Source organism: Rattus norvegicus, chromosome 4, assembly GCF_036323735.1.
Source record: "Rattus norvegicus strain BN/NHsdMcwi chromosome 4, GRCr8, whole genome shotgun sequence".
In the NCBI taxonomy this organism is placed as follows: Eukaryota; Metazoa; Chordata; class Mammalia; order Rodentia; family Muridae; genus Rattus; species Rattus norvegicus.
In genome coordinates, this window is record NC_086022.1 from 79,771,298 (window position 1) to 79,798,792 (window position 27,495).

At 39.1% G+C, this 27,495-nt stretch overlaps 1 protein-coding gene across 2 annotated transcripts in view; it reads left to right on the forward strand.

Moving 5' to 3' along the window:
- Stk31 (serine threonine kinase 31) overlaps positions 1 to 25,788 on the forward strand; it is a 95,616-nt gene extending 69,828 nt beyond the window's left edge. Inside the window, exons 23-24 of one of the 2 annotated variants that reach the window (XM_039108132.2) lie at positions 21,605 to 21,673; positions 25,401 to 25,788. In XM_039108132.2, coding sequence (XP_038964060.1) covers positions 21,605 to 21,673; positions 25,401 to 25,625 — 294 coding nt within the window. In that variant the 3' untranslated portion in view covers positions 25,626 to 25,788. The remainder of the gene's footprint in view (positions 1 to 21,604; positions 21,674 to 25,400) is intronic. The other variant, NM_001191971.1, reaches the window with a different exon arrangement.
- The last annotated feature ends 1,707 nt before the right edge of the window (positions 25,789 to 27,495 follow it).

Here is a 27,495-nt window from a genome sequence, read left to right on the forward strand (position 1 = left end):
TCTGATTTTGTTAATTTGGACACACTCTCTGTGTCCTCTCGTTAGTCTGGCTAAGGGTTTATCTATCTTGTTGATTTTCTCAAAGAACCAACTTTTGGTTCTGTTGATTCTTTGTATAGTTCTTTTTGTTTCTACTTGGTTGATTACAGCTCTGAGTTTGATTATTTCCTGCCTTCTACTACCCCTGGGTGTATTTGCTTCTTTTTGTTCTAGAGCTTTTAGGTGTGCTGTCAAGCTGGTGACATATGCTCTTTCCTGTTTCTTTCTGCAGGCACTTAGCGCTATGAGTTTTCCTCTTAGCACAGCTTTCATTGTGTCCCATAAGGTTGGGTATGTTGTACCTTCATTTTCATTAAATTCTAAAAAGTTTTTAATTTCTTTCTTTATTTCTTCCTTGACCAGGTTATCATTGAGTAGAGCATTGTTCAATTTCCAAGTATATGTGGGCATTCTTCCTTGATTGTTATTGAAGACCAGTTTTAGGCCGTGGTGGTCTGATAGCACGCATGGGATTATTTCTATCTTTCTGTACCTGTTGAGGCCCGTTTTTTGACCAATTATATGGTCAATTTTGGAGAAAGTACCATGAGGAGCTGAGAAGAAGGTATATCCTTTTGCTTTAGGATAGAATGTTCTATAAATATCTGTTAAGTCCATTTGGCTCATGACTTCTCTTAGTCTGCCTACATCTCTGTGTAATTTCTGTTTCCATGATCTGTCCATTGATGAGAGTGGGGTGTTGAAATCTCCCACTATTATTGTGTGAGGTGCAATGTGTGTTTTTAGCTTTAGTAAGGTTTCTTTTACATATGTAGGTGCCCTTGTATTTGGGGCATAGATATTTAGGATTGAGAGTTCATCTTGGTGGATTTTTCCCTTGATGAATATGAAGTGTCCTTCCTTATCTTTTTTGATGACTTTTAATTGAAAATTGATTTTATTTGATATTAGAATGGCTACTCCAGCTTGCTTCTTCTGACCATTTGCTTGGAAAGTTGTTTTCCAGCCTTTCACTCTGAGGTAGTGTCTGTCTTTGTCTCTGAGGTGTGTTTCCTGTAGGCAGCAGAATGCATGGTCCTCGTTGCGTATCCAGTTTGTTAATCTATGTCTTTTTATTGGGGAGTTGAGGCCATTGATGTTGAGAGATATTAAGGAATAGTGATTATTGCTTCCTGTTATATTCATATTTGGATGTGAGGTTATGTTTGTGTGCTTTTCTTCTCTTTGTTTTGTTGCCAAGACGATTAGTTTCTTGCTTCTTCTAGGGTATAGCTTGCCTCCTTATGTTGGGCTTTACCCTTTATTATCCTTTGTAGTGCTGGATTTGTAGAAAGATATTGTGTAAATTTGGTTTTGTCATGGAATATCTTGGTTTCTCCATCTATGTTAATTGAGAGTTTTGCAAGATACAGTAACCTGGGCTGGCACTTGTGTTCTCTTAGGGTCTGTATGACATCTGTCCAGGATCTTCTGGCCTTCATAGTTTCTGGCGAAAAGTCTGGTGTGATTCTGATAGGTCTGCCTTTATATGTTACTTGACCTTTTTCCCTTACCGCTTTTAATATTCTTTCTTTATTTTGTGCGTTTGGTGTTTTGACTATTATGTGACGGGAGGAGTTTCTATTCTGGTCCAATCTATTTGGAGTTCTGTAGGCTTCTTGTATGCCTATGGGTATCTCTTTTTTTAGGTTTGGGAAGTTTTCTTCTATGATTTTGTTGAAGATATTTACTGGTCCTTTGAGCTGGGAGTCTTCACTCTCTTCTATACCTATTATCCTTAGGTTTGATCTTCTCATTGAGTCCTGGATTTCCTGTATGTTTTGGACCAGTAGCTTTTTCCGCTTTACATTATCTTTGACAGTTGAATCAATGATTTCTAGGGAATCTTCTGCTCCTGAGATTCTCTCTTCCATCTTTTGTATTCTGTTGGTGAGGCTTCTATCTACAGCTCCTTGTCTCTTCTTTTGGTTTTCTATATCCAGGGTTGTTTCCATGTGTTCTTTCTTGATTGCTTCTATTTCCATTTTTAATTCCTTCAACTGTTTGATTGTGTTTTCCTGGAATTCTTTCAGGGATTTTTGCGATTCCTCTCTGTAGGCTTCTACTTGTTCTCTAAGGAGTTCTTCATGTCTTTCTTGAAGTCCTCCAGCATCATGATCAAATATGATTTTGAAACTAGATCTTGCTTTTCTGGTGTGTTTGGATATTCCATGTTTATTTTGGTGGGAGAATTGGGCTCCGATGATGCCATGTAGTCTTGGTTTCTGTTGCTTGGGTTCCTTTGCTTGCCTCCCGCCATCAGATTATCTCTAGTGTTACTTTGTTCTGCTATTTCTGACAGTGGCTAGACTGTCCTATAAGCCTGCGTGTCAGGAGTGCTGTAGACCTGTTTTCCTGTTTTCTTTCAGCCAGTTATGGGGACAGAGTGTTCTGCTTTCAGGCGTGTAGTTCTTCCTCTCTACAGGTCTTCAGCTGTTCCTGTGGGCCTGTGTCTTGAGTTCACCAGGCAGGTCACTTGCAGGGTAAAAGTTGGTCCTATCTGAGGTTCCGAGGCTCAAGTGTGCTCATGGGGTACTGCCTAAGTCCTCTCCGCGGCGGCAACAACTGAGAAGATCTGCGCCGCTCTTTCCAGGAGCCTCCGTGCACCAGGGTTCCAGATGGCATTTGGTGTTTTCCTCTGGCGTCTGGATGTGCGCAGAGTGCAGTCTCTTCTGGTTTCCCAGGCGTGTCTGCCTCTCTGTAGGTTTAGGTCCCCCTCCCACGGGATTTGGGTGCAGAGAACTGTTTATCTGGTCTGTTTCCTTCAGGTTCCGGCGGTGTCTCAGGCGCAGGGGTCCTGCCGCTCCTGGGCCCTCCCCTACGGGAACCCAGAGGCCTTATACAGTTTCCTCTTGGGCCAGGGATGTGGGCAGGGGTGGGCAGTGTTGGTGGTCTCCTCCGCTCTGCAGCCTCAGGAGTGCCCACCTGACCAGGCGGTGAGGTCTCTCTCCCACGGGGTTTGGGAGCAGAGAGCTGCTGTGGGCCGGGATCCGCGGGTGTGGGACTTCCGGTAAACACAGGAAGTGCCCGGTCCTAGAGGAATTTTGCCTCTTTGTGTCCTGAGTTCACCAGGCACGTCCCTTGCAGGGGAAAAGTTGGTCCTACCTGAGTTTCCGAGGCTCAAGTGTGTTCGTGGGGTACTGCCTAAGTCCTGTCTGCGGCGGCAGCCACCGAGGAGATCTGCGTTGCGCCGCTCTTTCCGGGAGCCTCCGTGCACCATGGTTCCAGATGGCGTTTGGTGTTTTCCTCTGGCGTCTGGATGTGCACAGAGTGCAGTCTCTTCTGGTTTCCCAGGCGTGTCTGCCTCTCTGTAGGTTTAGCTCTCCCTCCCACGGGATTTGGGTGCAGAGAACTGTTTATCCGGTTTGTTTCCTTCAGGTTCCGGCGGTGTCTCAGGCGCAGGGGTCCTGCCGCTCCTGGGCCCTCCCCTACGGGAACCCAGAGGCCTTATACAGTTTCCTCTTGGGCCAGGGATGTGGGCAGGGGTGGGCAGTGTTGGTGGTCTCCTCCGCTCTGCAGCCTCAGGAGTGCCCACCTGACTAGGCGGTGAGGTCTCTCTCCCACGGGGTTTGGGAGCAGAGAGCTGCTGTGGGCCGGGATCCGCGGGTGTGGGACTTCTGGTAAACACAGGAAGTGCCCGGTCCTAGAGGAATTTTGCCTCTTTGTGTCCTGAGTTCACCAGGCACGTCCCTTGCAGGGGAAAAGTTGGTCCTACCTGAGTTTCCGAGGCTCAAGTGTGTTCGTGGGGTACTGCCTAAGTCCTGTCTGCGGCGGCAGCCACCGAGGAGATCTGCGTTGCGCCGCTCTTTCCGGGAGCCTCCGTGCACCATGGTTCCAGATGGCGTTTGGTGTTTTCCTCTGGCGTCTGGATGTGCACAGAGTGCAGTCTCTTCTGGTTTCCCAGGCGTGTCTGCCTCTCTGTAGGTTTAGCTCTCCCTCCCACGGGATTTGGGTGCAGAGAACTGTTTATCCGGTTTGTTTCCTTCAGGTTCCGGCGGTGTCTCAGGCGCAGGGGTCCTGCCGCTCCTGGGCCCTCCCCTACGGGAACCCAGTGGCCTTATACAGTTTCCTCTTGGGCCAGGGATGTGGGCAGGGGTGGGCAGTGTTGGTGGTCTCCTCCGCTCTGCAGCCTCAGGAGTGCCCACCTGACCAGGCGGTGAGGTCTCTCTCCCATGGGGTTTGGGAGCAAAGACAAGTGGTTAGATATTAAGAGGGAAGGATATCTGTTCTTCTAGTGAGCATTATATTTACCCAGGGATGAGCAAATGTTTTCTGTACCGGGCGGCTCATTATATTCTTAGGCTTTATGACATGTTATATGTTGTCATTACCGAGTTCTGCTGCTGTTGCACTAAAGTATAAACAAGGGATTGTGACCTGTTCCAATGAAGGTTTATTAATGGATTTTGAAATTTGAATTTTATGTAGCTTTCTTATCTTATTAAATAGCATTTCTTTGATATTCTTTTAAATATTTAAAAGCATGAGAATAATTTTTGGCTTACACTTTGTACAAAACAAATAGTAGCATTGATTTGCTGCAGAGGTTGTAGTTTGGTAAACCCTGTTCTACCTAGTACAGATGAATGAAAGGAAAGTCATTAAATTTAATGCAAAGAAATGAAGCCGTGTTCATTTGCAGATGACATGATTGACAATGTATAGCATTTTTTGGAGTTTATATAAAATCTGCTAGAACTATTTGTCAAGATAACAGTTTTAATTTCAATGTAATCCTTACATACTAGTAGAAAATAGGAAATTAAAAATTATGAAAATATGTCCCTGAGAGATGGCTTAGTGCTTAAGAATGTTCATTCTTTCAGAGAACCCATGTTTGTCCCCAGAAATCATAAGGTGGCTCATAAATTATGAGTACCTCAAGTTCCAGGGGATCTGATGCTCTCTTTTGACTTCAGTAAGCACTAGGCATACACATTTTATACATACATACATGCAGGCAAAACAGATAATAAATAATTTTAAAAATCATGAAAGTAACTGTGTAAATGGCTCAGTGGGCAAGAAGGCCTACTGTGTAAGAATGAGGATCTGGAGTTGAAGCCACAGAACCAGGAAAAGCCAAGCATGGCCTTCTGCTGTGCCTCGTTCAGGGAATAAGGAAGAGAGGGACAGAGGAAGACAACTGATGCATATGGAGTTGTGTGTGTGCACTCCGTCACAGACTCATAGGAAATCTTGACAATACCAAAATATGAAACGTAGGATAATTTTAACCAAAAGTGTGCGAGACAATGTACATAGAAAACTACAAAGCTTTCCTAAGAAAAAGCCACAGATAGATAAATACACTTTTTATGGACTGGAAAACCTGATGTTTTATGAAAGTTCTACTCATGATTGACCTATAAATTCAAAGTACTTCCATGAGAAATGCTGGTAGTGTGTATAAATCAATAATTAGGTATTATAATACATGTTACAGTTGACATAAAATATGTAGGATTGGTAGTAACTAAGATAACTTTGTGAAAGTTAAAAATTAGAAGGCTTGTGTAGGATCAGATTTCAAGAGAATAAAATAATAGCTTATAAAATCTTATAAAAGGCTGATATCAATGTTGAAGTTAGATATGTAGATGACTAGAATGGTATTGTGCAGTGGTTCTCAACTTTCCTAATGCTGTGACCCTTATAGTTTCTCATGTTGTGATGATCCTCAACCATAACATTATTTTGTTGCTATTTCATAAGTGTAATTTTGCTATGGTTATGAAGTATAATGTAAATATCTCATATGTAGGATAGCAGGTTGACCCACATATTGAGAAATGTTGGTATAGAGATTAGTAGAAATAGATTTGTCCATATATGGCCAGTTCACTTTTTAAAAAAGGTGTATGTAAGTATGTACATATGTATGTATGTACGTATTTATTTATATCCCAAATGCTACTCCTGCTCTTGGTCCCTGCCTCACAGAGTCCCTCCCCCCATCTCCTTTCCCCTTGTCCTCCGAGAGGGTGGATCCTCCCCCTGGATATTTCCCTACTCTGCATCAAGTCTCTGAAGGATTAGGCATATCCTTTCCCACTGAGGCCAGCCCTATTGGGGAACAGATATCACAGCCAGGCTACAGCCTTAGAGAGAGCTTCTACTCCAATTTTTGGACACACATGGAGACTGAACTGCATGTCTGCTACATATATGATGGGGGCTTCAGTCCAGCCTATGTATGCTCTTTGGTTGGTGGCTTAATCTCTGCAAGCTTCCATGGGTCTAGGTTAGTTGATACTGTTGGTCTTTCTGTTGGGTTCCTATCCTTTTCAGGGCCTTCATCCTTCTTTTAATTGTACCATAAGATTCCCCAACCTCCATCTATGTTTGTCTGTGGGTATCTGTATCTGTTTCAATCAGCTGCTGGTTAGAGGCTCTCAGAGGGCAGCCATGCTAGACTCCAGTCTGCAAATATAACAGAGTATCATTAATGGTGTCAGGTATTGATGCTTGCCCATGGGATAGGTCTCAAGTTGGGCAAGTTATTGGCTGGCCATTCCTTCAGGTTCTGCTCCATCTTTGTCCCTGCATTTCCTTTAGATGGGACAGATTTTGGGTGAGAAGTTTTGTGGGTAGGCTGGGGCCCTTATCCCTCTACTGGTAATCCTGTCTGGCTGCAGATGACCTCTTCAGGTTCCATGTCCCCATTGTTAGGCATCTTGGCTAAGGTCACCTGCATTGACTCTTGGAGCCTCCTGCATCTCAGGTCTCTGGGACTTCTAGATAGTGAGTTCTACCCTGCCCCCCTAGCAACTGCAGATTTCCAGTCATTCTCCTAGCGCTTTGAGTCTTTCTCCTGTCTTTTCCCACACCTAATCCTGCTCCTCCCAAAGCAGTTATCTGAGTGAATGGAGTGCTGGAACAATGGACATCCATATATGGAGAATAAACTCTAAGTCCTTGTACTAATGAACAAACTTAAGAGGAACATTTGTTAGATCTAAGTGTAAAACCAGACCTTTTAAGGTTTCAAGTAGAAATTACTGGAGAAAATCTTTTGTTTATTTTTCTGATTTCTTGGTGTAGAGGTTTTAAAAGTATGTTCTTAGCGCTTTCTGAATTTGTATTGTAATATCTCCTCTTTCATTTGTAATTTATTGCTTTGGGTCTTCTCTCTTTTGGTTAACTTGAGTAAAGTTTTGTTAATTTCATTTAGCTTTTCAAAGAAACATCATTTCATTGATTCTTTGTAGTGTGCTTTTTGTTGTTTTTTTCTGTTTCATCAATTTTAGCCCAAATTTTGTTAATTTATTCCTGCCTACTGTTTGGGTTTGATTTGTTTTTATTTTTCCAAGACCTCTGGTACATCAATCATTAGAGATCTTACATTTTTATGCCTTGACACTTTGTATTGTAGACTTTCCTCTTAGGAGTACCTTTGTTATGTCTCATTTTAGTATATTGTTTATTTCATTTTCATTCAGAACTAGGAATTTTTGATTTCTTTCCTTATCCAATTATCATTCAGCAGTGTAGTAACTGCTGCTGCCATTAAGGAATTTTGTAATGTGCCCAAATTGATGTGTATTGTCCTTTGTAACCAAGTTCTTTCTCTAATCTTTTTACATTGAAACATGAAATTTCTATTAGTTTAGTTAATAACAACAAAAACTACACACAGAATTTCATAATGATTTAAGTAAGTCTGTGATTTTGTATTAGGTCATTTCATAGCTACTCTTGGCCTATGGGCCCTGGTTTGGACACATGTGTAGGAGTACTCTTTCACTCTTAAGAAACATTGTTCTTTTTAAAAGCACCTGTATTTTTTTCTATTGAAGACGGACACAAAACAATAAATATACAAGAATATTTTCTTTCAGTGTAATGCCCTTGAAATTCATGCATGTTGTCTAATGTAGTTTTGTATGAGTATACCAAGATAATTTGTTCACTTATTAAAGAATATTTGGGTAGTTCTAGTTTTGGGTTATTTCAAATAATGCTGCTTGTAACAGCTTTGTGTATAGGTTTTGTTGTAAACAAAATGTATTTTTTAGGATAAATATCTATCTGAGTGAGATCAATGGGTCAGATTGCAATTGTGTGAATAATTTTTATTCTCTGCCAAACTACTTTGCAGAGTGACTATCAATTTTGGCTCTAGTCATGAAAATGAGTTCCCTTGTCTACATTATTGTCACCACCTGGTATTGTCATTCTCTATTTACCATATGCATAGGTGTGTAAAAGTATGCTTTCATGATATTAGTTTTTATTTACACAATGGATAGTTATGTTAAACATGTTACGTTTTCTATATTCTTGAAGTCTCTTCAAACCCTTTGCCTGTTTTTAATTGGTTTATATTCTATTACTTTTTTAAAAGTATTTAAAATACCTGCTAGAGGTATAAAAGTGTCCTATTCACTCTATTCACTTGTTACTGCTTGAGGCTTACTATTTCCATGTACTCACCTAGGCCTAGTTTTGGAAGCTTCTAGCCTCCACACAATCTTATCTAGACCTAGAATGTTTTCAGCTTCTGAGACTTTCTGGTTAATAAATTCACTCTTTCTAGCTCTTTCTAAACTCTGGCTGGTTCAACTCAGCTCTTCTGGGCCAAACTCTTCTCCAAGCCAACTGATTCAATCTGGCTTTTTTCTTAGCCTCTAACTTTTGCTGTGCTTGGCCTCAAACTAACTCTGGCAATCTGTTCTAATGTTTGGGCTCCTTCTCATTCTCTAGCAATTCTGTCTTCACCTTTGTCTAGATTGTTCTCTTATTGTAACCTGTCTCTGTAAAATTTTCCTAGTAAAACTGCCTCCTCTCTCTCTGCACTGCTTCTCAAGTAGCTTCCTTTTCCTCTCCTTGTGAGTGTTGGGCATATCCTATCAAATCTTTCGTTTGTCACTTTGTCTGCCACTCAACTAGACATTGCTTTGAAACATGGGTGATTCCTTCTGAAAACTAACTTTACCTTCATTGTTTGTATTAAAAGTGTGTGCTAAGGGAGTGTCTGTGTTCTAGTGAGAAGGATCAAAGGTACCTGCTAAGGATGAGCCACATTACAACTAGGAACAGGTTTTTCCAGTAAACAACATGATCTTGGGGGGTCACAGTGTGATCAAATAACCTGCAACATTTCCCCTTTTTTGTCTAAGTAAAAAGGAAAAGATTTTAACTCTAACACAGTAAAAGTATTTTAACAGAAACAATTATCAATCCCATAAATTTAACAGTCCAGTGTCCTTATGATGATCCATTGGTGAAAGAGAACAGGAATTGATTAATTGTGAACTGCATTGGATTTTTCTATCCCCCTCGACTCCTATCCCTGCTCTCAAGGAATCTGAAATGGAGTTGATGACAGTTCGCTATCTTAGAGGCTCTTGTGTCATTTTTTATCTCTGGACTTGAGGCTCCCGCTGCTTTGGGACTTCTTCTGGGCCACTTTGGACATCCAGCTGAACTTGAAGAAGATAACCCAGGAAAATTTCTCCTGTTTTCTGTCAGTTGTCTTCCTGTCCTCTGTGATATTTCTGTCAGTTGTTTTCTGCTCTTCAAAACATTGGTGAGTCAGATGTTTCCTGTCTTCTTCAATATTTCTGTTAGATGTCCTTTGCTTTCTGCTGTGTTGGTGGGATTTTTGTTTTCCACTTACATTGTGTTTGCCCTCCACACAAGTTAAATGCCAGATGTAAAAGCATTTTTTAATTCTCTTGAACCCCAGTCTTCTAACTTATGCCTAATCCTGGAAGTTGCTAGCCTCCATACAATCTAACCTAGGCCTAGAATGTTTTCAGCCTCTGAGACTTACTGCTGAATAAGCTCACCCCTTCCTAGTTCTGGCTGAACTCTTCCTGGCTGGTTCAACTCAACTCTTCTGGCTCAAACTCCTCCCCAAGATGACTGATTCAGTCTGGCTTCTCTCTCAGCCTCTGTTATAGAGATACTTGATATTTTTGGTTATGTATATGTCTAAGGATTAAACTAGTTTGAATGAAATTGTCTTTCTGATATCTTATTCAGCAAAGTTTTTATTAATATATATCAATATTACTGATTCTTTTATATATTGAATTTGCAACCTGATACTTTTCTGAATCTTTTATCATATCTAGGAGTCTTCAGATTGGTTCTCCAGGAAAATTTAAGTATAGAGTCATATGTATGTCTTGGGGGTCACCTGCCCATAAGGGCGGAGGGAGCAGAAGCAGCAAGCAGGGTTCAGATGGTCTCTGTGTGTGGAAGTCAGAGGTTGACATTATACATCTTCTTAGTTGTTTTACACTATTTTCCCTACTTTGATACATGGTCTCTCAAGGAATATAGAAGTTGCTTATTTTGCTAGCCTGGCTGACTAGTAAGTCCCATGAGTCCTGTCTGTCTCTCTAGTATTGGGATTAAAGGCACACACTGCCTCAGGTGACTTTTAATGTTGGTGCTGGGGATTCTTATGCTTATACCGCAAGTGCTTTACTGTCTCTCACCCTCTCTGTGATTTTCTTAATAGTCTGTCTGGACATAAAATATGCATATGTGGTTTATTATGTTCTAGTAGTGCATTAGTTACTTTAACTGTTACACACACACACACACACACACACACACACACACACACACACATATTCCTAAATACATCAATATGCTTTCAGGGGACCATCTCATTGTTAGATAACCAGTTGGAGGGCTCTTCCTACATGCTAACACAGAAGGGGAAAACTCACTGGGCTCATCTCTAGACAAAGAGCTATAGGCAACTGGGCAATGCTGAGATCAAGAAGTATTGTTGCCCTAGTTTTTCATAGTTTTTTTTTTTTTTTTTTTTTTTTTTTTTTTTTTTTTTTTTTTGTGGTTTCGTCCTGGGATTTGCACATCTGGATTAGTTTGGTTGGTTTTTAAAACATACCCACTTTCTTTCAGTGTGTTTGCATTGTTCAGGCCCCTAGTCTCTAGTACTTAACTGAAAGTAGACTATTGTCTGAAAAAATTATCCCTCTCAAAGGCTAGATCCATTATGAACTTAAAATAATAGTCAAATAATCATCACCCTTTAAAATGTAACCAAGTAAAAGATACTGATAGTACAGTACATAATAAGATGATAATTACTGTGGCTCTGAGTGGAAGGTAGGAGAGTAAAACCAGTGGCTAATATTGGGTTGATGAGGAAGAAAAAGCAAATAGAAAGAGGAAATAAAAGGGATGAGGTGAGGGTCCATCAGTAGAAGCTCAAGATAGAATAAAAAGAAGAAATGTAGTCAGACAACTTAAATGGGTTCTGGGTCTTGAGAGTTTGTTAAAGACTCTTTAGCACTCATTGCTGCGGTCCAGACACCACCCGGATCTGAAGGGACCCAGTCAAACAGCTCCCTGCACCCAAATCCCATGGGAGGGAGAGCTAGACCTTCAGAGGGGCAGGTACCCCTGGGAAGCCAGAGGAGACTACTCTCTGCCCACATTTCTTTTTTTTTTTTTTTTTTTAGTGTTCATATGCAGGGCACACTCAATATATATTATTTATTAGCATTATTCACTTCTTTTTTTTTTATTAACTTGAGTATTTCTTATATACATTTCGAGTGTTATTCCCTTTCCCGGTTTCAGGGCAAATATCCCCCTCCCCTTCTTTATGGGTGTTCCCCTCCCCATCCTCCCCCCATTACCGCCCTCCCCCCAACAATCTAGTTCACTGGGGGTTCAGACTTAGCAGGACCCAGGGCTTCCCCTTCCACTGGTGCTCTTACTAGGATATTCATTGCTACCTATGAGGTCAGAGTCCAGGGTCAGTCTATGTATAGTCTTTAGGTAGTGGCTTCGTCCCTGGAAGCTCTGGTTGCTTGGCATTGTTGTACATATGGGGTCTCGAGCCCCTTCAAGCTCTTCCAGTTCTTTCTCTGATTCCTTCAACGGGGGACCTATTCTCAGTTCAGTGGTTTGCTGCTTCTGCCCACATTTCTGATGCTAGAGGAAAACACCTAGCACCATCTGGGCCCCTTGTGCACAGGGTCCCCAGCAAAGTTGGGGCAGGCCCTTCTGGTTGCGGCCCTCACTGAGAGCTGAAACCCAGATCTGAGAAGCGACTCCAGGACTGAGACCAGAGGCAAGACCAACTTTTCTGCTCCAAATGACCTTCCTGGTGGACTCAGTACACACGTCCACAGGAACACCTGAAGACCAGTAGACAGGAATGACTACATACCTGAAAGCAAAACACTCTGTTCCCATAACTGGCTGAAAGAGAACAGGAAAACAGGTCTACAGCACTCCTGACACACAGGCCTATAGGATGGTCTAACCACTGTCAGAAATAGCAGAACAAGGTAACATCAGAGACATGATGGCAAGAAGCAAGTGCAGGAACCCAAGCAACAGAAACCAAGACTACATGGCATCATCAGAGCCCAATTCTCCCAGCAAAGCAAACACTGAATATCCAAAATATCCAAACACACTAGAAAAGCAAGATCTAGATTTAAAATCAAATTTGACATGATGATGGAGGACTTTAAGAAAGACATGAAGAACTCCCTTAGAGAAATGCAGGAAAACATAAATAAACAAGCAGAAACCTATAGAGAGGAAATGCAAAAATCCCTGAAAGAATTCCAGGAAAACACAGTCAAACAGGTGAAGGAATTAAAAATGGAAATAGAAGCAATAAAGAAAGCACAAAGGGAGACAACCCTGGATATAGAAAACCAAAGGAAGAGACAAGAAGCCATAGATACAAGCTTCACCAACAGAATGCAAGAGATAGAAGAGAGAATCTCAGGAGCAGAAGATTCCATAGAAATCATCGACACAACTGTCAAAGATAATGTAAAACAGAAAAAGCTACTGGTCCAAAACATACAGGAAATCCAGGACACAACGAGAAGATCAAACCTAAGGATAATAGGTATAGAAGAGAGTGAAGACTCCCAGCTCAAAGGACCAGTAAATATCTTCAACAAAATCATAGAAGAAAACTTCCCTAACCTAAAAAAAGAGATACCCATAGACATACAAGAAGTTTACAGAACTCCAAATAGATAGGACCAGAAAAGAAACTCCTCCCGTCATATAATAGTCAAAACACCAGATGCACAAAACAAAGAAAGAATATTAAAAGCAGTAAGGGGAAAAGATCAAGTAACATATAAAGGCAGACCTACCAGAATTACACAAGACTTCTTACCAGAGACTATGAAAGCCAGAAGATCCTGGACAGATGTCATACAGACCCTAAGAGAACACAAATGCCAGCACAGGTTACTGTATCCAGCAAAGCTGTCAATTAACATAGATGGAGAAACCAAGATATTCCATGACAAAACCAAATTTACACTATCTTTTTACAAATCCAGGCCTACAAAGGATAACAAATGGTAAAGCCTAACACAAGGAGGCAAGCTACACACTAGACAAAGCAAGAAACTAATCATCTTGGCAACAAAACAAAGAGAAGAAAAGCACAAACACAATCTTACATCAAAACACGAATATAAAAGGAAGCAATAATCACTATTCCTTAATATCTCTCAACATCAATGGTCTCAATTCCCCAATAAAAAGACACAGATTAACAAACTGGATATGCAATGAGGACCCAACATTTTGCTGCCTATAGGAAACATACCTCAGAGACAAAGACAGACACTACCTCAGAGTAAAAGGCTGGAAAACAACTTTCCAAGCAAATGGTCTGAAGAAGCAAGCTGGTGTAGCCATTCTAATATTGAATAAAATCGATTTTCAACCAAAAGTCATCAAAAAAGGAAGGACACTTCATATTTATCAAAGGAAAAATCCAACATGATGAACTCTCAATCCTAAATATCTATGTTCTAAATAACAAGGGCATCTACGTACATAAAAGAAACCTTACTAAAGCTCAAAGCACACATTGCACCTCACACAGTAATAGTAGGAGATTTCAACACCCCACTCTCATCAATGGACAGATCATGGAAACAGAAATTAAACAGAGACATAGACAGACTAAGAGAAGTCATGAACCAAATGGACTTACAGATATTTATAGAATGTTCTATCCTAAAACAAAAGGATATACGTTCTTCTCACCACCTCATGGTACTTTCTCCAAAATTGACCATATAATTGGTCATAAAACAGGCCTCAATAGATACAGAAAGATAGAAATAATCCCAAGTGTCCTATCAGACCACCACGGGCTAAAGCTGGTCTTCAACAACAATAAGGGAAGAACGCCCATATATATATATGGAAGTTGAACAGTGCTTTACTCAATGATAACCTGGTCAAGGAAGAAATAAAGAAATTAAAGACTTATTAGAATTTAATGAAAATGAAGGTACAACATACCCGAACTTTTGGGACACAGTGAAAGCTGTGCTAAGAAGAAAACTCATAGTGCCTGCAGGAAGAAACAGGCGAGAGCATATATCAGCAGCTTGACAGCACACCTAAAAGCTCTAGAACAAAAAGAAGCAAATACACCCAGGAGTAGTAGAAGGCAGGAAATAATCAAACTCAGAGCTGTAATCAACCAAGTAGAAACAAAAAGAACTATACAAAGAATCAACAGAACCAAAAGTTGGTTCTTTGAGAAAATCAACAAGATAGATAAACCCTTAGCCAGACTAACGAGAGGACACAGAGAATGTGTCCAAATTAACAAAATCAGAAATGAAAAGGGAGACATAACTACAGGTTCAGAGGAAATTCAAAAAACCATCAGATCTTACTATAAAAGCCTATATTCAACAAAACTTGAAAATCTGCAGGAAATGGACAATTTCCTAGACAGATACCAGGTACCAAAGTTAAATCAGGAACAGATAAACCAGTTAAACAACCCCATAACTCCTAAGGAAATAGAAGCAGTCATTAAAGGTCTCCCAACCAAAAAGAGCCCAGGTCCAGATGGGTTCAGTGGAGAATTCTATCAGACCTTCATAGAAGACCTCATACCAATACTATCCAAACTATTCCACAAGATTGAAACAGATGGAGCACTACCGAATTCTTTCTATGAAGCCACAATTACTCTTATACATAAACCACACAAAGACCCAACAAAGAAAGAGAACTTCAGACCAATTTCCCTTATGAGTATTGATGCAAAGATAAAAATTCTTGCAAACCAAATCCAAGAGAACATCAAAACAATCATCCATCATAGTCAAGTAGGCTTCATTCCAGGGATGCAGGGATGGTTTAACATATGGAAAACCATCAATGTAATCCACTATATAAACAAATTGAAAGATAAAAACCACATGATCATTTCATTAGATGCTGAGAAAGCATTTGACAAAATTCAACACCCCTTCATGATAAAAGTCCTGGAAAGAAAAGGAATTCAAGGCCCATACCTAAACATACTAAAAGCCACATTCAGCAAGCCAGTAGCTAATATTAAACTAAATGGAGAGAAACTTGAAGCAATCCCACTAAAATCAGGGACTAGACAAGGCTGCCCACTGTCTCCCTCCTTATTCAATATAGTTCTGGAAGTCCTAGCCAGAGCAGTCAGACAACAAAAGGAGATCAATGGGATACAGGTTGGAAAGAAAGAAATCAAAATATCACTATTTGCAGATGATATGATAGTATACTTAAGTGATCCCAAAAGTTCCACCAGAGAACTCCTAACCCTGATAAACACTTTCGGGAAAGTTGCTGGGTATAAAATTAATTCAAATAAATCAGTAGCCTTCCTCTACACAAAAGAGAAAGAAGGCGAGAAAGAAATTAGGGAAACAACACCCTTCATAATAATCCCAAATGATATAAAATACATTGGTGTGACTTTAACCAAGCAAGTGAAAGATCTGTATGATAAGAACTTCAAGCCTCTGAAGAAAGGAATTGAAGAAGACCTCAGAAGATGGAAAGATCTCCCATGCTCATGGATTGGCAGGATTAATATAGTAAAAATGGCCATTTTACCAAAAGCGATCTACAGATTCAATGCAATCCCCATCAAAATTCCAACCCAATTCTTCATAGAGTTAGACAGAACAATTTGCAAATTCATGTGGAATAACAAAAAATCCAGGATAGCTAAAACTATCCTCAACAATAAAAGGACTTCTGGGGGAATCACTATCCCTGAACTCAAGCAGTATTACAGAGCAATAGTGATAAAAACTGCATGGTATTGGTACAGAGACAGACAGATAGAGCAATGCAATAGAATTGAAGATCCAGAAATGAACCCACACATCTATGGTCACTTGATATTTGACAAAGGAGCCAAAACCATCCAATGGAAAAAAGATAGCATTTTCAGCAAATGGTGCTGGTTCAACTGGAGGTCAGCATGTAGCAGAATGCAGATTGATCCATTCTTATCACCGTGTACAAAGCTGAAGTCCAAGTGGATCAAGAACCTCCACATCAAACCAGATACACTCAAACTAATAGAAGAAAAAGTGGGGAAGCACCTCGAGCACTTGGACACTGGAGAAAATTTCCTGAACAAAACACCAATGGCTTATGCTCTAAGATCAAGAATCGACAAATGGGATCTCATAAAACTGCAAAGCTTCTGTAAGGCAAAGGACACTGTTGTTAGGACAAAACAGCAACCAACAGATTGGGAAAAGATCTTTACTAATCCTACAACTGATAGAGGGCTTTTATCCAAAATATACAAAGAACTCAAGAAGTTAGACTGCAGGGAGACAAATAATCCTATTAAAAAATGGCTGGGGATTTAGCTCAGTGGTAGAGCGCTTACCTAGGAAGCGCAAGGCCCTGGGTTCGGTCCCCAGCTCCGAAAAAAAGAACCAAAAAAAATGGGGTTCAGAGCTAAACAAGGAATTCACAACTGATGAATGCCGAATGACTGAGAAACTCCTAAAGAAATGTTCAACATCTTTAGTCATCAGGGTAATGCAATTCAAAACAATCCTGAGATCCCACCTCACATCAGTCAGAATGGCTAAGATCAAAAACTCAGGTGACAGCAGATGCTGGCAAGGATGTGGAGAAAGAGGAACACTCCTCCATTGTTGGTGGGATTGCAGACTGGTACAACCATTCTGGAAATCAATCTGGATGTTCCTCAGAAAATTGGACATTGAACTACCTGAGGACCCAGCTATACCTCTCTTGGGCATATACCCAAAAGATGCTCCAACATATAAAAAAGACATGTGCTCCACTATGTTTATAACAGCCTTATTTATAATAGCCAGAAGCTGGAAAGAACCCAGATGCCCTTCAACAGCGGAATGGTACAGCGGAAAATGTGGTACATCTACACAATGGAATACTACTCAGCTATCACTTTATGAAATTCATAGGCAAATGGATGGAACTGGAAAATATCATCCTGAGTGAGGTAACCCAATCACAGAAAAACAAACATGGTATGCACTCATTGATAAGTGGATATTAGCCCAAATGCTCGAATTACCTTAGATGCACAGAACACATGAAACTCAAGACGGATGATCAAAATGTGAATCCTTCACTCCTTCTTTAAAAGGGGAACAAGAAAACCCTTGGGAAGGAATAGGGAGACAAAGTTTAGAACAGAGGCAAAAGGAACCCCCATTCAGAGCCTGCCCCACATGTGGCCCATACATATACAGCCACCCAATTAGATAAGACAAATGAAGCACTGAAGTGGAGACCAACAGGAACCGGATGTAGATCTCTCCTGAGAGATGCAGCCAGAAACAGCAAATACATAGGCAAATGCCAGCAGCAAACCACTTAAGTGGGGATGGGACCCCCATTGAAGGAATCAGAGAAAGGACTGGAAGAGCTTGAATGGGCTTAAGACCCCATATGAACAACAATGCCAACCAACCAGAGCTTCCAGGGACTAAGCCACTACCCAAAGACCATACATGGACTGACCTTGGGCTCCAACCTCATAGGTAGCAATGAATATCCTAGTAAGAGCACCAGTGGAAGGGGAAGTCCTTGGTCCTGCCAAGACTGAACCCCCAGTGAACGTGATTGTTGGGGTGAGGGCGGTAATGGGGGGAGGATAGGCAGGGAAATACCCATATAGAAGAGGAGGGGTAGGGGTTAGGGGGGATGTTGGCTTGGAAACCGGGAAACAGAAAAACAATCGAAATGTAAATAAGAAATACCCAAGTTAATAAAGATGGAGAAAAAAAAAGACTCTTTAGCCAGGTTATAGCCATTCCATTCCAAAGGAAAATAAGATAGAAATTATTAGACAGAAAAGAATCAAGGGAGAGGAGTTAAGGTCACAGATACTAATTCCAGCAGTGATCATTCCTTTGTCAGGTCCCAGATTGTAATCTTGTCTCAGCTTTTTGGAGTCCAGTTTACTGCTGGCATACTCCTGGGTTGTCGTTCCGAACACTGAGCATGTTGATATTCCGCAGATACTCTGTTCCTGTCCAGGTTTTTGCCTTGGGACTTACAGTGTATCAAGTACCATAGTTTCTTCTTAGCTTATTGTCTTGTAACATATGCCTTCTTTGGGTTTCCTGACAGCATAGTTTATTTATAGGGGGCAGGGTGCTTCTGGGGCCATGAAGCCACTGAACAGTAGTGTCTCTCATTTTTTGTAGTAAAATACTTATATGTGAAATTAAACATGTGTGCTGGAAAGATAGATCAGTTGGTAAAGTGCTTGCTATGCAAGCATGAGGTTCTGAGTTCAATCTCCAGAACTCATGTGAAAAAGCCAAGTGTTTGGTGTGTACCTGTAATTCTAATATTAGGAAGTTGGAGACAGATAGATCCCTGGGGATCACTGGCCAGCCAGGCTAGCCTAATCTGGGAGTTTCAGCATAAGGAGAGACTCTGTTTCAAAGCATAGGGTAGTTGATGACTTTTGTGGTTTGAATGAGAAAGGCCCTCATAGGCTTATTTGTTTGGATTCTTTCACCCTAGTTGGAGGGACTGTTTGGGAAGGACAAAGAATCATGGTATTGTTGGAGGAAGTGTGTCACTGCGGGCAGGCTTTGAGGTTTCAGAAGACTTCACCATTCCCAGGGTCTTACATCTTTTTAAAAACTTTTTAAGTAAGATATATTATTTCTTTATTTACATTTCAAATGTTATTCCCTTTCCTGGTTTCCTGTCCATAAGTCCCCTTCCCCTCCTCCTCCCTCATATGGGTGTTCCCTCTACCCACCCACCCTTACTCCCTGCCCCCCTCCAACATTCCCCTGCACTGGGGGTCCAACCTTGTCAGGACCAAGGGCTTCCCCTTCCACTGGTGCACCAACAAGGAATTCTCTGCTACATATGCAGTTGGAGCCCTGAGTCAATCCATGTACAGTCTCTTTCAGTAGTGGTTTAGTCAATGGAAGCTCTGGTTGGTTAGCATTGTTGTTCTTATGGGTTTGCAAGCCCCTTCAGCTCTTTCAATCCTTCCTCTAATTCCCCCAAAGGGGGGGGGTCCTGTTCTCAGTTCAGTGGTGTGCTGCTAGCATTGACCTTTGTATTGGACATGCTCTGGATGTGTCTCTCAGGAGAGATCTCTATCCGGTCCCTTTCAGCATGCAGTTTTTAGCTTCATCAATCTTATCTAGTTTTGGTGGCTGTATATATATATATGGGCCACATGTGGGGCAGGCTCTGCATGTCCGTTCCTTCCGTCTCTGCTCTAAACTTTGCTCCATATCCCCTCCTATGGATATTTTTCCCCCTTTTAAGAAGGGGTGGGAGCTTCCACAATTTGGTCATCCTTCTTGTTGAGCATCCTGTGGTCTGTGGATTGCACCTTGGGTAATTCGAGCTTTTGGGCTTATACCCACTTCTAATGAGTGCATACCTAGTGTGCTTTTCTGTGATTGGGTTACTTCACTCAGGATTTGTTTATGTATGGAGATCTGAGTGTACAGCTACTGCTTTAGTGCCATACCTGCCTGTCAGCTACCATGCTCACTGCCATGATGATTACAGACTCTAACCTTGTGGAATCATGAACTCCAAATTAAATAGTTTGTTTCATAAGTTGTCTTGGTCATGGAATTTTATCATAGCAATAGAAAAATAATGAATATAATTTCCAAGGAAGGACAACTGAAGTCGACCTCTCTGCATACATGCGTGCACACATGGGTACACACACACTCTTGTGTACCTGTATTTCTCTCCCCCCTCCCTCTCTCTCTCTCTCTCCTTCTCTCCTCCTCCTCCTCTCTCTTTTCCTCCCTCTCTCCTCCCCCCTCTCTCTTGTGTAACTGTATTTCTCCCCACCAAAATAGTAGTAAGTATGGAATATGGATTTATGTATAGGAGAAGAGCAATCATTGATTTATAGTTGTTAGGGATGGGTGATGATATATATAGGAGTCAGAATACCTTTGTGAATGTAAGATATTTGGTATATTTAATAGTATCTTAGTTAGCTTTCTATCGATGTGATAAAACAGCATTATAGAAACTTGGGGTGGAAAAAGTTTATTTTGTTACACTTCCATATCAGAATCCATCATCATAAGTCAAGGCAGGGGCCCAGAGGCAGGAACTGAAGCAGAAACCACGGAGGAGTGCTGCGTACTGGCTTGCTCCTCATGGCATAATCAGTGTCTTTACTTAGGCCCATCTGCACTGTTGATACTACTTAATGTGGTCTGGGCCCTCCCACATCAATTATTAATCAAGAAAATGCCCAACAGATTGGCCTAAGTAAATTTTTTTGGAGCTATTTTCTCAATTGAGAGTCCCTCTTTCCAGATGACTCTATTTTGTACTAAGTTAACATAGAACTAACTAGGAGAAATAGTTTCTTAAAGTTTGTCTTATATTTCAGGAACAGAAGGTAAGTGTTAGAATGGAAGGAAACTTACTGAATTTATTTTCTTGGTATTTAAATTTTGAGAATAGGTAAATCCAACATAATACAGATTACTAAATTTCAGAATATTTTCTTTTTTAAAAAATAGATTTATTCACTTTATTTCAAATGAACATTTTGCATGCATGCATGTATGTACACAATGTGTGTGTCTGGTTCTGCAGAAGTCAGAAGAGGGCATTAGATTTCCTAGTTATTCATGGTGTGCACCACTATGTAGATCCTGAGAATAGAACCCAGGTCCCTTGTAAGAACAGTAAGTATGTATAACCACTGAACCAGCTCTCTAGCTCCTATTACATTTTCTTAGAACGTGAGGAAATATACAGTGCGTATTTATGGTGTGCCTATCAACTAATTATCACTGTAGGTGCTTCAGAAGCTATTTGCTTATTTGTGCAAGCAGTTTTTACTAAGAGTTTTTATCCTGCATGAGAAATATGCTTTATTATGAGCTTCTCTCTATTCACCAGAATCTAGAGGTATCCAGTCTTTGGACATTGTGGTCTGATGTTGCACTTTACAAAGTGCTGCGTTTCATTCCTGTTTATTCCAACATACACGCAGCCAGTGGGCTATGGGTTGATTATTTGTGAAAATGGTCCAGATTAGACTCTCTAGGATTAGTAATTAAACCTCCCTAGTGCTGTGACACTTTAATACCTCATGTTGTAGTGACCCCCAACTGTAAAATTATCTCATTGCTACTTCATTACTATAATTTTACTACTGTTATGAATCATACATATAAACATCTGATATGAGGCTTCTGTAGGTTGAGAACCACTGATTTCGATACTTTTGAAGCCTATTCACTTTTGTGTTCTTTTGCAGCTTTCTGTTCCAAATCAAGAGTTTGAGACAAATGAAGATGGAATTCCAAAAGTAGATCAGTTTCATTTGGTGGGTTTCCTTCAGCTATTTACTCATTTGGAATATGTAGTAATATAAATTTACAAGTCTTTGAAAATGTTCTCTAATTTTTATAAAAATTCAAACTTGCATTAGGAATAAAGAAGCATAGAAGAAAATAGAAGTACTATACGTGTGCCACTGCCAGATAATTAACAGATTGTCTATGTAATAAGGAAATACAGTGTTTACTATATGTTCTAAGGTTATTTTGTTTTGAAATAAATGTTTTATTTTTGTAAGTGTCTAAGATGTAGATCTTTTCTTAGAAATTCATTTATGTTGTTGATATAGCTTTGCCATTAACATGTTTTCAGACAACTTATTTTGAGTACTTGTCTGGGACCAGGAATTATTGAACTAGGTACTAGGGTATTAGGGTATTAGGGTACTAGGTACAAGGATTGAAACATTGGAAGTGAAATTAACAGTGTAATCTTGCCAGGATCTTTTTCTTGAGTAATTACAACTTTTTTTTGTGTATGTGTGTCTTTCTAGTTCACTTTTGAACTCTTCTTGCATTGTAGATCTTAGTGGAAAAAGTCATCAGTAGCCATTCCACAGCTTGAATGTTCTGTCTTGAACTTTCCCCTGCCAGATACATTAATGTATCATTCCTTTATTCAGGTTCTCCTCACACCCAGGTTCTCAGGGTATGGGAAGAAAGCACAAGTTTTGTTTGTGTTTTTTCTAGACTATCACATGGATTGCCTCTAGCACACTTAACAGTAAGAATCCTGTTCCCCTCTGAAACCTCAAGGAGTAAACTGCTGCTAGATGTCAGATGATGTCCTTTTGGCACTCTTACCTAACTCATTAGAAGCACAGCATACTCTGCTTGCAACACTCCAGGGGATTCCACAGTCCTTCTGTAGAGTTCCAAAGACCCAGGAACTACAGGGTCAGATTACTGATCCTTGCTCTCAGTATGGGATTTCTCCGTTAGTTACTTTTATTGTTATGATCAAATACATGCCAAGAAGCAATTTAAGGAAGGAAAGGTTCGTGAGGCATTTTTTTCTGTTGGAGCCTTTTTTTTTTAAATCATGGTTCATCATAGCTTGATATTTAATTTTCTTAAAAATTTAATGGATCTTAAAGTTTAGTGATATATAGCATACCTTTCTGTAAAGCATTAAATAATTTAAAAATACAAAGATAACCAACTTTACAGTTTATCCACCTTAAGTGTTGACTTAGTGGTTCTTAGTATAATTATATGTGTCCAACCAACACTACAGACTCATCTCATTGCACCTGCCATCTCTCACTATTGGTATTTCTTTACCTTAATTCTAATTAACTACTTACATGTTTTCTGTTTCTTTATAATTTGCTATCATATAGGTATAGTATGCTTTGCTTTCATACTTTGTATGCTTCAAGCTTCATGCAAATTCTAGTATTAGTATTTCATCCCTTTCATGGCTAGGTAATATTAGTGATAGATTCATTACAATTTATTATACCTATTTATGGACATTTTGGTTACTATGGAGAATGATATAAACATTTGTATACAGACAGTTGAGCAGGCATATTTCCCTTCTTTTGGGTATATACCTAGTGGTAGGATTAATGGGCCATGTGGCAGCTGTTTATTTAGTACTTTGAAGACTCACTAGATTCCAAGAAGTTATCTTACATTTGTAGTGGCATATGTGAGAGCTCAGTTTCACTGCAGTAACACTGGTTATAAGACTTTTTGATTCTAGCCACCATAATGGGAACACTGACTCATTCACAGTCTTCGTTTAAATTTGTGGTGTCTTCTTCAGAGAAATGCCTGTGCAGACTCTGACTGTTTTTTATAGTTTAAAAATTGTGTTACCCTTAGATTTTTGAATTTTAATGGTTGCTTCTATATTCTAAACAAGTAATATATTGGACACGTGGTTTGCAAATAGTTTACCTCATTCTGTATTCATTTTCTTGATAGTGTTATTTGAAGCAAAAGTATAATTTTCAATTCACACTGTCCATTGTTGCTTGTACTTAAGGGAGTATTTTCAAGAGTTTTTATTAAGTCTAAACTTGGAAAGATTTACCTCTATATTTTCTTCTTACAGTTGTATAATTTAAGTTTTTATATTTAGATCTTTTGTCTATTCTGAATTAAATTGTTGGATATTTTAAGAGGTAATATTCTAGCCTTGGTCTTTTGCATGTGGCTGTCTGTCCCAGCACTATTTGTGGAAAAGACCATTTTATAATCATTAGAGGGTCATGTCATTCTTGTCAAAATCAGTAGATGACAACTGTGTGGGTTTCTTTCTAGACTCTGAATTCTCTTTTGCTGTGTTACAGATGTTCCTCTTATTATGATAGAATTATGGCCATATTTTAAGTTTAAAATGCATATAGTCCATATTACCTGCAGGATTTACAGTTTAGCACACAGTACACTTCAGAAAATTGCTTGATTATCTTGGTGATCAAGTGAGTGCACATCACTGAGGATTTTCAGCATCAATGAGAGTATTATACTACTTATTGCTAATATTGGAAGTATCAAAATTTAAAATTTGAAGTATAATCTTAGAAAAGTGCTTTTGGTTTTACATCATAGTAAAGTAAAAAATGTAAGTCCAAGCATCAGAAGTCAAGGACAATCTGTGTCTGTTCCTTTGCCAGTGTCATGTTGTCTTGATATCACTGTTAATAGATATTTGAAATTGGGATATAGGAGTTATATGCTCTTTTAAAAATCGTCATAATTATTATTCTGATCTATAAATTTCAGAGGTAGCTTGTCTGCATCTATAAAGATGCCAGTTAATCTAGTAAGGCTTGTTTTCACTCTGTGGCTTCTTATTCTTGTTATTTGCTGATCCACGAAACATTGATGATTTCCCCATTTACTTAGAAATTTTATTTCTTTCAACTATATCTTATGGTTCAAAGTATATGGTTCAACTATATCTTATGGTTTGAAACTCTTTTGTTTAATTATTCTTTGTTTTAATTTATTTATTTTATTAATGTGAGTACACTGTAGCTGTCTTAGACACAGCAGAAGAGGGCATCACATCCCCATTACAGATGGTTGTGAACCACCATGTGGTTGCTGGGAATTGAACTTAGGACCTCTAGAGGAACAGGCAGTGCTCTTAATTCCTGAGCCATCTTTCTAGTTTAATTATTCTTAGTTATTAGTTCTAATAACTTTTAGTGGGCTTCTTAATGCTTTAACATACCTCTGTATCATTTGCAAATAATGATGGTTTTATATCTTCACCTTTCAATTTTTTTGTTTTATTTTTGTCTATTTTCCCTGGCTAAGTTGTTGGAGTCTCCCTTACAATGCTGGGTAGTAGTGGTGTGGAATTTTCATGTTAAGGAGCAAGTTTTTTTCATACTTCACTCATTTTATTGTAGCTATGATTCTCTTTGCTTTTGTATTTCCCCTGGTAAGTAAATTCTGTTTTCTTATTACTGGAGATATCTCTTTCCAATGAAATGTAGATAAACTTGGAAAGAATCTAAACATCTAGATAGAAAACTGAGGTTAGCCTATGCCAGTAACTAGAAGGGGTGTTTTTGTTTTTGTTTATAAATTGGATTCTGTCATTATAGATTTGTTCTTTTTGTCATTAGTTTTGATTTTGATTATTTTTTTACATTTATTTATTTATTTATTTATTTATTTATTTGAGACAGGGGTTCTATGTGCAGCCTTGGCTCTGATTATTTATTAAATGTTTCTTTTTTCTTGCAGGATGATAATGTCAAGTCCCTCCTCTGTAGCTTGATATACTTTAGAAGTTCAATGACTGCTGAACAAGTTTTGAATGCAGAATGTTTCTTGCTTCCAAAGGGGAAAACAATTCCAAACACAGAAAAAGAGATTGAATATACTCAGCATAACAAAGAAGATGAATCAAAGATAGAGAGTTTGGATAGATATAAAGAAAAGGCAAGAAATGGGGAAGCCAACCCTTGACTGACAGATTAGTCCTTTGTTGTTGCTGTATATGTCCCTTTAAAAACTTTGTTCTGTTTGCTTAGTAGACAAAAATGTGTGTAAATGTTCTGGAACTAGTTGGATTGCATCTTTGGACTCGGGTCATAAAAAATAAAAGACATGTTTTGGTTATGCCTGAAAATCATTCATATTCTTTGCAATTTTGCCCAAGTTGTCATTGTTATGGAAGGAGTTACTCTTTAGACTTACTGGAATTAAGTCATTATAGTGTGAGTTCTCTATTGGTGTATGCTAGTTGGTTGTGGTAAAGGCTGATGTTTTTAGTAGCAACGGATAATTGGCATCTGTTTTGTATCTAGTTCTAGCAACATAAAAATAAGTTAAAACATGTTCCTTGTACTTATAGGGCCAACAGTTTGAAAAATTTTCAATGTTTAAAGAGATCTGTCTAAATCATGAGTGCACTGGTCCCATTATTTCAAAAAGCCTTGGTCTTCCTTGACATTTAACTTTTACAGCCATCATTACCCCCTCTTTTGTAATGATCCCTGGACCTTGAAGGGAGAGGGTGTAATACTCAATTTATGTTCCATTTACAACCCAGCATTCCACAGATACTATCTGCAGTTTCCTGGCTTCTATAAGACATCCAAGTTAGTCATATAGATCTAAAGATTTGATGGTAAGAGCCACATAAGAATTAGAGTGCACAACATTTATTTTTATATATTTGGTTACTTCATTCAATATAATGTTTTCCAATTCTATCAATTTACCTGCAGTTTGCATAATTTGATGTTACCTTACATGAATATAGGTACCAAGTTTTCATTATCCATCAGTTAATAGAGATCTGAGGAGCAATGAACATAAAAGATAATTTACTTTTGTAGTAGGATGTAGAATCCTTTGGGTGTATGATAGCTGGATTATACACTAGGCCTAGCTCTATTATTTTGAAAAACTTACACTGATTTGCACAGTGGCTTTATCAGTTTGCAGTACCACCAAAAGTGCATGACATTTTCCCTTACCCCAAATTCTTGTCTGTTATCATTTGTTGGTCTTGACCATTCTGAGATAAAGTCTCAAAAAGTAATTTTAATTTGCATTTCCTTCATGGCTAAGAATGATGAACACTTTAAATTATTTTTTAGCCATTTATGTCTTTTTTTTAAAGAAATCTCTATTCAGTCCTTTACTTTAATTTTAAATTGTGTCCATAGTGTTTAGTTTTTTGAGTTATTTTTATATTCTCCACACTAACCCTATGTCAGATGTGTAGCTGGCGTGATTTTTCCTATTCTGTGGGAGGACTCTTCAGCTGATTAAGGATTTTTTAATAGTACGGAAGCTTTTTAATGTCATGAACTTCCACTTGCTGAATATGTGCCCTATTTCCTGGGTCTTTTCAGAAAATCCACAACTGGATTATATGCCCATTGTCAGTATTTTATTTAGACTTTTTAGGTATGTATTCATCATGACCAACAACTGGCCTGTAATTCTCCTTTTATGTTGTGCGGACTTTATTTGGTTTTGAAATCACAGTGTTGACTTTGTAAAAAGAGTTTGGCAGTTTTCCTCCCTTTTATAGTTTGTTTTGAAATCTGCTAGAATTCTATGCACATTTCCCAAAAGATCCATTTTTTCCTTGGGTATTTTTGGGAGATTTTGAATTGCTTTTATCTTATTTTATGGATATGTTTCAGTTATTTACTTCATCTTGGTTTAACCTCAGTAGGTCATATTCATCTAGAAATTAAACCATTTCTCTAAAATTTTCCAATTTAATGGATTATAATCTTTGACAAAACAAAATATAAGCAAAAACTATCATATCAAAGTTGGACATAACCTAACAGTAGGAAAAGAGTCCCAAAAGCAA